This window comes from Girardinichthys multiradiatus, chromosome 9, assembly GCF_021462225.1.
Source record: "Girardinichthys multiradiatus isolate DD_20200921_A chromosome 9, DD_fGirMul_XY1, whole genome shotgun sequence".
NCBI classification, from domain to species: Eukaryota; Metazoa; Chordata; class Actinopteri; order Cyprinodontiformes; family Goodeidae; genus Girardinichthys; species Girardinichthys multiradiatus.
The window spans coordinates 22,412,913-22,426,770 of record NC_061802.1 but is presented as its reverse complement, the minus strand read 5'-3'; the positions used below and the strand labels follow the sequence as shown (position 1 = coordinate 22,426,770).

The 13,858-nt window shown below is 39.0% G+C and overlaps 2 protein-coding genes across 7 annotated transcripts; both read left to right on the top strand.

Moving 5' to 3' along the window:
* The first annotated feature begins 723 nt into the window (after positions 1–723).
* zranb2 (zinc finger, RAN-binding domain containing 2) lies at positions 724–6,376 on the top strand. 6 transcript variants are annotated; one of them, XM_047375516.1, is made up of 10 exons: positions 724–877; positions 1,440–1,492; positions 1,581–1,689; positions 1,775–1,857; positions 2,417–2,493; positions 2,626–2,769; positions 2,847–2,998; positions 3,432–3,491; positions 5,230–5,379; positions 5,590–6,376. In XM_047375516.1, the coding sequence occupies exons 1-10, from the start codon at positions 822–824 to the stop codon at positions 5,645–5,647; spliced, it is 942 nt and encodes a 313-aa protein (XP_047231472.1). In that variant the 5' UTR covers positions 724–821; the 3' UTR covers positions 5,648–6,376. The 6 variants fall into 6 exon arrangements, with proteins under 6 accessions (XP_047231472.1, XP_047231471.1, XP_047231469.1 ...); XM_047375515.1 differs by having other exon boundaries at positions 1,566–1,689; XM_047375513.1 differs by having other exon boundaries at positions 1,440–1,486; positions 5,230–6,376.
* Positions 6,377–9,216: 2,840 nt separating this feature from the next.
* Positions 9,217–12,807, top strand: ptger3 (prostaglandin E receptor 3 (subtype EP3)). Its single transcript, XM_047375523.1, has 2 exons — positions 9,217–10,091; positions 11,779–12,807. The coding sequence occupies exons 1-2, from the start codon at positions 9,288–9,290 to the stop codon at positions 12,103–12,105; spliced, it is 1,131 nt and encodes a 376-aa protein (XP_047231479.1). The 5' UTR covers positions 9,217–9,287; the 3' UTR covers positions 12,106–12,807.
* Positions 12,808–13,858: the final 1,051 nt, after the last annotated feature.

The window sequence follows — 13,858 nt, the reverse complement described above, 5'->3', positions numbered from 1 at the left end:
TTGCAATACAGGCTCTTAAAACTACATGCTAACAAAAACAAAATAAAAATAAAAGGTTTCCTAAAATATTTACACATGCAAATATTGTGCATCAACAGCAAATATGATATGATACAGATTACAAATTGGTCATGTTTAAAAGGGCTGCTGTAACCTGGTGACCCACTGCTTTATTGTCAGACTTAGTATCTCTTTGTAATTTACAATCTACAAGTTATAAAAAGCCTATAAACTCATAATACTGATAATAAAACTGGTCCGTGTCTATTAAAATGCATACCAACAAGTCAAATTACCAGATTTAACTTTACAAATCTAAGATTAAATTGTTTTAAGGTGGTTTATATAAACGTTGTAAATTACTGATTAAGTAGACAAAAAATAAATAAATAAATCAACAATGTAACATACGAGTGAAATTAAAAGTGTTAAAATAAAAAGTTTCGTGATAAGATGCTTCTTTTAGTGATGATCAGTCCTTTGTGAATGTTACATTCACGTGTTTTCAGAAATATAAACCTTGTAATCTTTTCGAATAGATTGGTTACAGAATGTGTCGGCTGCATTTACAACCTGGAATAAAAGCTATTTTCTAACAGGATACCTTACAAAATGGCGAAACGGGGTTTTCATGTAAAAACGTAGCAACCACACCGCTGTTTTTTTACGAACTACGAGAAGTGTAACTTGAGATTTACGAGTCGTAGAAGAGTAAATGAAGGGATCAGTGGAGGGAGGCGTTGACTCAAGCTAAGAGCTGCTGCCGACGCATGAACCTTCCTTGAGCTCTGCGCACTATTAATGAGCCAGAAGGCACAGAAATGTCAGGGAAGAGTTTCCGTGTCAGCGACGGGGACTGGATTTGTCCCGATAAAAAGTAAGGCCGGCGATAAGAATCCAGACGTACACTTTGGAGGCTTAGCTTTATCAGGAGATATGGATTTGTTTAGCAACGTGCTTTAGTTATCATAGGCCTGCTAGCATGTAGCACATGCTAACGCTGAAAAATGTAACAAAAAGGTTATTGCTTCTATTATGCTTCTCATTTTTTAAACTTTTCAATATTATAGGTACAATAAATTACCTGACCGTTCAAATTGTGATTTATGTGTAAATATTGCTGTTAGGTGCGGGCTAGCATATTAGCTATTGTTAGCTTCCGTGGGTAGAAGCATATTCACTCACTATTGTTGGGGATGTCTACATTTTTACAGTGAGTTAACAGTTTTAAACGTACTCAGGACTATCATGTTTCGAGTGCACTCTGTTCAAAAATGAAACACTGGTGCAGATCTCAGAGCTAGAGCTTTTGGCCCAGTGTTCCTAAACGAAGACTGCTAGCTTGGCCTGCACAAAGACATGGAAGGTCCTGAGCTGTTGCTTGGCGTGGCAGTTTGTAGCTTATGTATGAATGATGAATTTATGCATTGTTTTTTCAGGTGTGGTAATGTGAATTTCGCTAGAAGAACAAGTTGCAACAGATGTGGTAGAGGTACCTTTTTATACTGCTGCAGTGGTAAATGTATGTCGTTCTTATTTAGGGAGTGGGTTTTAATAAAGCTCAGGTTTTGTGTCAACAGAGAAAACCACTGAGGCCAAGATGATGAAAGCAGGAGGAACAGAAATTGGGAAAACTCTGGCTGAGAAGAGCAGAGGCCTCTTCAGTGCAAATGATTGGCAGTGCAAAACGTAAGTGCATAATGTGAACTTTTTTGTGTGTTCATTCATTTTGATTGCTAAATATATTGTTTTTTTTCTTCTCCTTTGCCCAAAGATGTGGAAATGTGAACTGGGCGAGACGATCAGAGTGCAACATGTGCAATACTCCCAAGTATGCCAAGCTGGAAGAAAGAACAGGTTCTGCAGGAATTTTGGCATTAGTTTTATACACTCCATTGCAAAAGTATTCATATGCACTGGATTATGCGTTACATTTTGTCATGTTACAGCTGTAACATATTTTATAGAGATGAACACAAAGTAGCTCCTAGTTTTGCAATGGAAGGAAGGGGATACATCGTTTTAAAGCTCTTTTTTTTTCCTGCGTCATTACTTAGTATAGCCAAATTTTGCTGTAATTACAGCTGCAAACCTTTTGGGATATGCTTCTGTCTGTTTGGCATATCCGGAGACTGAATTGTTGCCCATCCTTCTCCAATTTAGCTTAAGTGGATGGGTAGCGTGTGTAAACATGAGTTTTGAAGTCCAATCACAATTATGAAAAGTGTTTGTCATTTTCCTTCTACACTGTGCAATTTTTTGTTGGTTTGTCACAGAAAAACCCAGTTACTTGCATTGAAGATTATGGCTGTCATGTGACAAAATGTGAAAACGTTCAGTTGCAAAGAATACTTTTGCAAGGTCTATGTATTGTTGGGTAACATTCATTTACGCTTTCTGTTTAATGTGATGATAGGTTATGGTGGAGGTTTCAATGAAAGGGAAAACGTGGAATACATAGAACGGGAGGAATCTGATGGTGAATATGATGAGGTGAGTGCTAGCTTGAGCCTGGAGATAAACGTTTTTTTTTTTTTATATAATACTAGTCTCGTTTTAAATGAATCTAAGAAATTATTTCTGATGAAAGAACTTTTCAAGAGGATTTTATTTCTGTCTGTACAGTTTGGTAGAAAAAAGAAAAAATATCGTGGGAAGAGTAACAGTTCTAGTTCAACAAAAGAAACTGAAAAGAAAGAAGTACCAAAAAATGATGAGGAGGAAGAAGAAGATGATGAAGATGGCGACCTGTCAAAATACAAACTGGATGTAAGATCAGTAATTAGAAATTCTAATAACTTCTCACAAACAGCGAAAGCTATCCTAATTAAACACTTTTTTTACAGGATGATGAGGATGATGAAGATGGGGATCTGTCAAAGTATGATCTCATTGCCAGTGATGAGGATGAAAAGCCAGCCCAGAAAAGCGGCAGCCGCTCTGGTTCCTCACGCTCTTCCTCGCGCTCTTCTAGCTCCAGCTCTCGGTCGAGGTCCAGGTAAAAGGGTACAGGTCAAGGGTAACTCCAGGCAAAATGTCAGTATCAGCTCAATCTTCCTTGTGATTTGATGATCAGTATCAAAAAATGTCCTACAATGCCAATATCTTGTTTCCCCCCGTTTTTTTGTTTTTGTTTCTTATGAGCAACAAAAAGCCTGATGTGCATAGCCAGCTCTCTTTGTTGCTGTGTCTAAATGCTTGTGACTCAGAATAAAAATCATTGCAGTCTGGCTTTTACAGTTTCAGGGACTTTCTATGGATTTATCTGCACCATTTATGTGAAATTAACATTTATGGGGTAGCTGTCTTTCTATTTTGAGGACTTAAGTTTTCCTTCAATTTTGTTAAAAGTCGCATGAAATATTCAAGTATGGCTGTGTTTTGTGTTTAAAAAGTATTGGAAAGGTTTTGTTGTTTTTGCTGTCTTTCAGGTCCCGTTCTAGAAGCTCTTCCAGTTCCAGATCTGGATCTCGTTCGAGATCTCACTCCAGGTGAATGAGGTGACATGTACTCTCTCCCTTTGGAGAGAGAGCGTATGTATGGGGCAGAATGTCCCTTAAGGGTCTTACTCCTCAAAGACACATTTTCAGCAGATTTTACTTTTGTTCTTTAAGCTGGTATATTTGGACCCAAAACTATAATTTATAGATTTGTTGTCTCGTTTGGTTGATTTTCTTTTTTTTTTATGACTCCTGTGGCCCAGATGTTCACATCAACATGTGGGGTATTTATCACACCTCTCTCAAGAGTGATGCCTACTTAACTCTAAAGTTTAATGACACTATATTGAGAAGAGGGTACATTTTTCCTGAATGTAAAGCTACTTCTGGAATATGTAATCAGTTAGCAATAAGGCATCTTGGGTCAAATCTCAACAACACAGTTAATTTATAGCTGCAGTGCTTTGCAAAGGTATTCACACCTCTTGAACTCTTCCACATTTTGCCATATGACAACTGCAAACGTAAATGTATTTTATTGAGGTCATACATATTTCAGAAGCGGGATGAAAATGATCCATGCTTTTCAAATGTTTTACAAATGGAAATCTCTAAAGTATGATGTGCTTTTGTATTCAGCCTCCCTCATCTGATGCCCCAGAAAAAAAGCCAGTTCAAACAACTGCCTTTTAAAGTTGCACAATTAGTAAGTGGAGTCCACCAGTCTGTGATTCGATCAAACCCACCCAGACATGGCTGTCCACCTAAACCGACTAATTAGAGAAGCAGCCATGGGGCCCATAGCAACTGTGGAGGAGCTGCAGAAATCCACAGCTCTGGAGCAAGAATTTGTCAACAGGACAGCAATAAGCCATGCACTCGACAAATTAGGTTTTCTTTATAGAGAAGCGGCAAGAAGAACACCAAGTGAAAAAAGCCATAAGAAATCCTGTGTGCAGTTTCAATTTCCTGGCCTACACGCAAAACATTGTGTGGCAAAAAACAAAGTGTGGAAAAATAATTAACAATCTGCCTGAACCCGCCAATACTGTGGTGACACGTGACGCTATCCCCTACCTGATGATCTCAGGTAGGGGATAAGGAACCTGGTTTGAGTTGATTAGAGTCTGGATTGAGCTAAAGGTGGAAAAATCCTGGAAGAAAACCCAATCATCCCCAACAGGTCAACAATCCTAAACATGCTACTATTGCTAGTGTTTTGTTTTTTTTATAATAAAAAGGTACAAAATGGATTAGATAAAAGCGTATTTGTGTGTTGTTATGGCCTAGTCAAAGTAAAAACTTAAATCCAGTTAATTGTTTGCCAAAAGTTGAGAATTGCTGTTTACAGTTGTTCTCCATCCAATTTGACTGAGGTTGAGCTATTTTTCAAAGAATAGCTCAAAATGTTTGTCTCTAGATGTGCAAAGCTGGTAAAGACATACCCCAAAAGACTTGCAGCAGTAATTGGAGCAAAACTTAGTTTTCCAAAGTATTTAATAGAATTGTACGCTACTCTTCTCTGATTTTCATTTGTACAAAGTTTTGAAAACTATGAATTGTTTTTCTTTCTACTTTAATTATGCATTACTTTTTGTTGGTCTGTCTCATAAAATTCTTTGATGTTTATTTCTGTAGCATAGCCAAACGTGAAAGAGTACAAGTGGGACAAATACTGTTGTAAAGCACCAGATGTCCTCTTGAAGCAGAGACTTCTGATAAATACTCGCACCTGTGCGAGCCTGTTTTGATTATACTGACCTCAGTGCTTGATGTATTCCTCCAAAAGATCGAGCTCCAGGTCTGGGAAGGGCTCCTCTCCCCAGAAGAGGTCCTGCTCATCGTCCTCCTCACCCGAGAGGGGACAGAAGCGCAGTCGCTCCAGGTCCTCATCTGGAGGGAGAAAACGAAGACGCTCTAGATCACATTCGTCCGAAAGGTTTGGGTTTAAGTGGAATACCACGATGGCACTGATTATAATTAGCCCTCTGTTGGATCGCTTATGGGAAATCAGATTTACAAAGTTATGCTCACATTTGGCCATGGTGTAATGCTTTTTAAATCTGTTAAACTTGCTTCATGTGTACATTATGTGCCAATAACTGACTTTGCTGACCTTGTTCTTCCCACGATGTTTGTGTGATTTCAGGGGCAGTAGCCATTCGTCTGGATCGTCCCACTCTGGCTCCAGTTCTAAAAAGAAATAGCTTTCTTACAGCCTTGTAGACCAGTAAAGTTTAGTGGAAGTGCATGTCGTGTTGCAAAAACCACCACCATACACCTTCAATATGCTCTTCATTGTCATAACCTCTCACACGTCTTGCTTCTAACCGTCAAGAAAAGCAGGCGACATGAAATTGCAGTCATGTGCTCCTTTAAAAAAAAACATATCTGGAGTGTTTAACTATAGATGTCCAATAAAAAAATGTTTGTTCCTAATGGGATAAAATGATTACATGTGAAGGGTGTATTCCCATTTAAAACCCATTCTGCCTATTCTCTTCATGAGAGCATCTAGCTCTGCTCATGTGGAGGAACTGGAGCAACGTTTTCTTCTTTTGTTTTTTTTATAAAGTACCATTTCTAACCAACAATTTAGGGTAGATGAAACTTGGCTATAATTTGGATTTCTTTTTTTTTTTGAGGGGGGGGTTCAAGGTAAGTATAAATTTTGACATTGTTTTAATTGAATAGATTTTACATTCTTGGGTTGGGGTTTAGTTTTAAGTGTACTTGTTTCCCCCTTCACACGGTTGTGGTCTTGTTTTCTTTGTACGAAATTATTTCCCTGCTCTTGTCACTTGAGACACACTGTTTTTCTGCTCCAGTTCAGTGTTGCACAAACTGCTAAAAGTTGATAAAAATGTGACATCCGAGTCTTTTTAGTAGTAAAATGACTAAAATGTACACATGTAAATAAAAACTTGTCAACCTTGCCTCTTGGTAATAGTATTTATTTGATGCCATTGTCTTGAAGTCTGTTGGAAAAATATTTTAAAAACTTCACCTTTTAAACCTTTTGTATTAAGTATTTAGTTATGATGCCTGGGAATTTTGTTTCTAGTCGTAGGTCAATGTATAGTTCTAAGTAGTTGCATAATTATAGAACAATGAATTGGGCCAAAAGTTTTTATGTTAGGGCTAGTTTCTGCAGGTAAAATGATTTAATATAGAGGACATTACTGCATGTTTTAAGCATATTTTGTTATAGCAAAGCTTGTATTGAAATATGTTTTTATTAATGCAAATGGTGACTATTGGAAAAGTTCTCTTAAAGATCATTCAGTTTTTTATAAAACATGCAACAATTGATATACAGGTCCTTCTCAAAAAATTAGCATATTGTGATAAAGTTCATTATTTTCTATAATGTAATGATGAAAATTTAATATTCATATATTTTAGATTCATTGCACACTAACTGAAATATTTCAAGTCTTTTATTGTCTTAATACGGATGATTTTGGCATACAGCTCATGAAAACCCAAAATTCCTATCTCACAAAATTAGCATATCATTAAAAGGGTCTCTAAACGAGCTATGAACCTAATCATCTGAATCAACGAGTTAACTCTAAACACCTGCAAAAGATTCCTGAGGCCTTTAAAACTCCCAGCCTGGTTCATCACTCAAAACCCCAATCATGGGTAAGACTGCCGACCTGACTGCTGTCCAGAAGGCCACTATTGACACCCTCAAGCAAGAGGATAAGACACAGAAAGAAATTTCTGAATGAATAGGCTGTTCCCAGAGTGCTGTATCAAGGCACCTCAGTGGGAAGTCTGTGGGAAGGAAAAGGTGTGGCAGAAAACGCTGCACAACGAGAAGAGGTGACCGGACCCTGAGGAAGATTGTGGAGAAGGGCCGATTCCAGACCTTGGGGGACCTGCAGAAGCAGTGGACTGAGTCTGGAGTAGAAACATCCAGAGCCACCGTGTACAGGCGTGTGCAGGAAATGGGCTACAGGTGCCGCATTCCCCAGACCTGGGCTACAGAGAAGCAGCACTGGACTGTTGCTCAGTGGTCCAAAGTACTTTTTTCGGATGAAAGCAAATTCTGCATGTCATTCGGAAATCAAGGTGCCAGAGTCTGGAGGAAGACTGGGGAGAAGGAAATGCCAAAATGCCAGAAGTCCAGTGTCAAGTACCCAGAGTCAGTGATGGTCTGGGGTGCCGTGTCAGCTGCTGGTGTTGGTCCACTGTGTTTTATCAAGGGCAGGATCAATGCAGCTAGCTATCAGCAGATGTTGGAGCACTTCATGCTTCCATCTGCTGAAAAGCTTTATGGAGATGAAGATTTCATTTTTCAGCACGACCTGGCACCTGCTCACAGTGCCAAAACCACTGGTAAATGGTTTACTGACCATGGTATCACTGTGCTCAATTGGCCTGCCAACTCTCCTGACCTGAACCCCATAGAGAATCTGTGGGATATTGTGAAGAGAACGTTGAGAGACTCAAGACCCAACACTCTGGATGAGCTAAAGGCCGCTATCGAAGCATCCTGGGCCTCCATAAGACCTCAGCAGTGCCACAGGCTGATTGCCTCCATGCCACGCCGCATTGAAGCAGTCATTTCTGCAAAAGGATTCCCAACCAAGTATTGAGTGCATAACTGTACATGATTATTTGAAGGTTGACGTTTTTTGTATTAAAAACACTTTTCTTTTATTGGTCGGATGAAATATGCTAATTTTGTGAGATAGGAATTTTGGGTTTTCATGAGCTGTATGCCACAATCATCCATATTAAGACAATAAAAGACCTGAAATATTTCAGTTAGTGTGCAATGAATCTAAAATATATGAATGTTAAATTTTAATCATTACATTATAGAAAATAATGAACTTTATCACAATATGCTAATTTTTTGAGAAGGACCTGTATGTATATCCAGTGAAGACCCCGGATTTCATTGTAGTTACTGTTGTAGATCTCAGTATGGCCAACAGGTGGCAGTTTTTCCTTTTGAGTTGAAACAGGACGGCTGAAAACGTGTCCACGTAGACCACTAAAAAGTAAAAATGATAGAAAACTACTGTACATACACAAGTACATTCAAAGGTTTTTCACAAATGACAATATTTTGTGTTTTTAACGTTTATGTCTGGCGGGGAAAAAAACCATTTAGGTTTCTTAGAATAATACGTAAGACCAATGGATAAGTAATTTTTGTGCAGAAATGCTGTCAATGTCTAAACAATCAAGGGGAAGACTGCAGACCTAAATTGCTAAATAGTTTTATAGGAGGCTCGATTAATGGAAAGTGGAGTAAAAGAGGAAGTGTGGATAACCATAACCCTGGGAGATTTGATTTTGGAGGATATATGCAAGGCGTGGACTGCAAGAGGGTCCTTTAAAACTGCCACACACTGCGGTATCCATGTCATGGACAGCAAACTCCCATTTAGGCGACATTTTCATACGGGTCGGGGGCTAAGGAGAAAAACGACTGAATTATAGCTCAGACAGGTCCAAAGTCTTTTTAAATGAAAGTAATCCGTGCAAGTTATTTAGAAAATGAGGGTCCCCAAGTCTGGAGAAAGAGCAGAAAGGTACATAACCCAAGCTGTTTGAGATCCACGGTGAGGTTTCCACAGTCAGTGATGATTTTTGGAAACTCTGTCATCTGTGTTATGTCTTTGACTTTGTATTTATTTTTACTGGCAGTGTCAGCTCCCAGCTCGTCCTTGCTGGTAAGTAGTCCCGCCTCCGGCGCGTAAAGCCTTGACGCCCCTTTACGCACCGCGCTCATTCAGAGGAGCTGAGAACGCAAGAAGATGCTGGGCTGATTCATGCGGGATAGTCGCATTTAAGATTATTAATTTCTCCTTAATTGTCACGAAAATGACTACCAGAGATTCAGGGTGCACCAACGTTTCCATCCCAATTTGCGAAAACAAGAGGAATGCCAGTGGGAGTGTATCCGTTGGATTTCCAATAACCATGATGGTCACAGGCGTCGTTGGCAACTCTTTAGCGCTTATTTTGGTGTACATATCATATAGAAAAAAGGAAAACAGAAGGAAAAAGTCTTTCTTACTTTTCATCGGATCTCTGGCGTTGACGGATCTGTTCGGGCAACTTTTGACGAGTCCAATTGTTATATCAGTTTACCTGGCTGATCTGAAATGGTGCACAATTGACACCTCTGGGAACCTGTGCGCCTACTTCGGTGTTTGCATGACAACTTTCGGGCTGTGCGCTCTGTTTTTGGCCAGTGCCATGGCCATAGAAAGGGCCATGGCGATAACAAACCCCCACTGGTACTCGAATCACATGAAGACAAGTATCACAAAGCAGACCTTGGCTGCCATATGGTGTTTTGGGTTTCTCTTTGCTCTGCTGCCCATTGCGGGGATCGGGGAGTACACGAACCAGTGGCCGGGCACCTGGTGCTTCATCAGGACGGGGAAGAGTGAAGCTCATGGCAACGTGTTTTTCGCCATCACTTTCGCTGTTTTCGGGATTTTCTCCCTACTTGTGACACTTTCCTGCAATGTGATGACTATCCGAGGTTTAATCATCCGATGTAAAACAAAGACTGGGGCATCCCAGTCTTCAAAGCAGTGGGAGCGTCTCACCACGGAGACCGTCATCCAGCTGTTGGGAATCATGTGCGTCCTGATTATTTGCTGGTCTCCTCTGCTGGTAGGTTTTATTTCAGGCGACTGCAGTCTTTACTTCCCTCAGTAAAAAACAAAAACTGTTGTGTCACTTAGTCACAGCATGACAGAAAGGTGTTTTGATAATAGTCCCTTGATGTGCAGTTAAATTAAATGAAGGTTTTAGGTTAGCTTTTTTTGTAATCGAGTGCCTTTTAGGAACAGATTAAGAGCTTTGCATCTCTAGAGATGCTCCCAGTTCTCTACAGGACAGTTAAAGGAGTAACAGCAGACTCTTGCACCAACACATGGCCTACAGGGCCTTGCAAAGGTACTTACATCCTTTATACGTTTTATTACATTGCAACTACAAATTCTAATGCCTTTTATCCAGATTGTATGTAGAGGATTAGCAACATATAATTCACAATCAAGTGGAAGATAAGTGTGAAGAAGTTCTCATAATTGTTTACAAATAAAAATTTGAAGTGCATTAACCACGTCTGAACCCCCATAATAAAATCCAGTGCAACCACTCGTCTTTAAAGATAATCTATATATAAGGCCTAAATAAAGCCTATACCTCAGTATAATTTAATCTGAGTATTAATGCAGCTGCTCAATGAAGGGCTTAGTATTTTCTCGGAGAACTAACAGCATGAAGACAGAGGAACACAGCAGACATCTCGGGGACAAAGTTGCAGAGAAGTTTAAAGCAGAGTCAGGTCGTGAAAACAAATTCCAACACTTTTACTTCTCAGTGAGTGTTGTTTAATCTGTTAACTAAAAAAGTGAAAAAGCCTATAGCACAACTGCAAACCTACCAAGACATTGCCGTCCACCTAAATCATCAAGCCGAGCAAGGAGAGATTTATTAATCAGAGACGCAGTCAAGAGGATTATTGTAACTCTGGAGGAGTGAGAGCCACAGCTCAGTGGGAGAATCTGTTGACAGGACATCTATTAGTCAGGGGTTCTACGAATCTTTTCTTAATGAAAAAGTGGCAAGAAGGAGAAATAAAGTTTGCCACAAGCCATGCAAGAGACACAGCAAACAGGTGGAGGAAAGTACTCTGCTCTTTGTTTTTGAGACCAAAATTGAACTTTTTGTCCCACACTGAAAACACAATTTGTTTTGGAAAATGACCCCAGAACATAACCCTGAACACACTATTCCCACACTGAAACATGTTGGTAGCATTAGGGTGTGGGGATACCTTTCTTTAGCAGTGACAAGGAAAGTGGTTAGTTCTGATGTAAGGATGGATAAAGCTAAATGCTGCAAGATTTGAAGCTCCAGCAGAGGTTCGCCCTTTCCAGAACCGACCCACATAAATAACATATACTGTTATGCAAAGAAGACGGGAAAGGGGTGTTGTTACTTTTGCAAGGAACTGTATACTTTTGTTTCACTTATCTTTTCGATCAAACACATTACACTTAGTTTTGTTTTTAACTGTTTCCAAATATTAAATCTAAGAAAATCCCAGCTCCTGGTCACTGTGTCAGTACTTTAAGGATATTAATAAAAGCCAAAGTACTAAACAAAAAAAACTGAGTTCACAGCCTGTAAAAGTTGTAATCCTTTCTTGTTATTAGGTTTCAGTTGGAAACTATTCATTTTATACATTACCTGCATGATTTCCTTACAAAAAACTGTTTTTTGAATGTTTAGCCAAATAACACTTCTCCCCATCCATGGCTTTTACATCTGTCCCAATATTTATCTTCAGGTGTTGCTGCTGAGGATGATCTACAACCAAGTATCCTCCCAAGAATGTAATTCAACATATGCAAAACCAGGCACCAGCCAGAGCAAAGTTTTAAACCTAGATTGTGACTTCTTTCTGACCGCGATACGTTTGGCCTCCCTCAACCAAATCCTGGACCCATGGGTCTATCTGCTCTTCAGGGAGATCCTCCTGCGAAAGTTCTGCATCATGGCCAATGCTGTCTCCAATTGCTCTGTAGAAGATCGGAAGGAGACCCAGACAGCACTGGATGCTCTCAACAAACAGAATCAAGATGGCAATAACATTTGTAAATCACCAAGTAGCTAAGTCAGCTTTTGGCAGTATTTACTATCCTATGATCTTCAGGTCAAAATGTTTTCAGAATTATAGAAATTCAAACAGAAAGCAAATGAATGGATAACCTTCTACATAAGGACTTGGGATGCAGTGGGATGCAGCTGAGCCTCCTGTACAGGTATAGACAGCTGTTTTGTCTAAAAAAACATTTCATTGAAGGCCACTGAACCAGCATGTGGATGCATAACTGCCCTCTCTTGAATTTGGCTGCAGGGCGGCCTTCATCACGTTCTCATGGCCAAGGTTTACATAAACCTCTGACAGATGCAGCATCTGAATGAGGATTACTTCTGACTGACGACTTGTTTAGCTCACGAAGCCATGGGTTGATTAAAAGACTGTCTAATGTATGTTTTTTGGAGTGAAGAAAACAATGAGAAAAGTGTTTAAAATATGTTGTAAATAACTTTGCTTTCTCTGCTGTGATACACACAATTTTTCTTAGAAAAGCAATCCATGCTTATTTAAAGAAAATATGTATTCTAAATTGGAGCCAACTGTTGAATATACAGTTATTTATTAGTGTCTGTAAGATGATGCTACCTGCTGGGCTCCACTTGTAGCAGATTTATACCCTCCGGCATTTCACGCATCTTGACTACCAGCCAGGACTAAGAGATGTGAAGTTTTGTTGGCAGGATCAGCCTGAACATAAAACGCATTGCACACATAGACTTTTCTCTGCAGTATTTGTTTCAAAAACCCACAAAACTCACTGTTAATGAAGTAATAAAGACTGAGGTCATGGCTCAAAACTACCTGTTAGAAACTTCTGGTGATTCCTACCAACTTCTTGTGGAGTGTACAGTAGTTTCACCAGTCAATTAATAATATGTTAGGGTTTTTATACAACATACATCAATAAAAGTACACTATATACAGTATGTTTAAAGCTGACTATCAGAAGGCGTGAAATTATGTGTATCTTATTTAAATGGATTTATTTATATGGATTTTTTAAATTAAGGTATTACTTGCAGTATTTTAAGTATAAATCTATATCAGTTTTGGTAAAGCTAACATCTTGCTCAAAGAGGGCCAAGACCAAAGGAGCTTAAAACCTAAAGCATCTTAAAAAGACTCTGACCTCAAAACCATCATAGTGGTTTATCCAAACAATATTTTCTATACCTTTAAACCATTGTCATGTTTGCTTTGGGGGATCATTTATACAGGACAAGGGGCAATGATTATTTATACTGGAAAAGGAGGTTGAAGTCGGTGCAGCAGTGATCGTCCTGTACTCAGAAGGAACTAATTAGAGCATTTTATATATAAAAGTAATGTGGTGTAAAAAGTAAAAATATTGTAGTGGTATAAGTGAATGTTGTTTAAAGATTTTTACAATGCATTGCTTATGTATTTAATTTAGAAACACTTTACATGTTTCTTGTAGATAATCATCAGTTTTTTTGTAAATAACACCCCAAATGAAAAGCAACAATGGTTTAAAGGTTAATAAAATAATGTTTGCATAAATAACTATGATACTTTTGAAATCGAGTTAGGACAATAGAAGTTCTATTTGTTCTTGGCCCCTCTTGGACCAGACCAGGGGTCAATGACCCTCATAATTCAGCAAGCTGCTTTTGCTCTTGCTGTCACTGACTAAAATGTGTCTAGAGCCACAAAACTTAAACGATTCTTCGTTACAAAACGAGCCCCTGCTATGTCAATGACATACAGTAAAGTCCAAAATTATTCATATTTAATTTAACTTAAT

Bases quoted from the DNA above. Each gene is read 5' to 3' on its own strand.
- zranb2 (XM_047375511.1), top strand. From the start codon at position 822: ATGTCAGGGAAGAGTTTCCGTGTCAGCGACGGGGACTGGATTTGTCCC. The intron at 878-1,439 runs GTAAGGCCGGCG...TTGTTTTTTCAG, and splicing joins TGGATTTGTCCCGATAAAAA to GTGTGGTAATGTGAATTTCG. The intron at 3,492-5,229 runs GTGAATGAGGTG...TTCCTCCAAAAG, and splicing joins CGTTCGAGATCTCACTCCAG to ATCGAGCTCCAGGTCTGGGA.
- ptger3 (XM_047375523.1), top strand. From the start codon at position 9,288: ATGACTACCAGAGATTCAGGGTGCACCAACGTTTCCATCCCAATTTGC. The intron at 10,092-11,778 runs GTAGGTTTTATT...ATTTATCTTCAG, and splicing joins TTTGCTGGTCTCCTCTGCTG to GTGTTGCTGCTGAGGATGAT.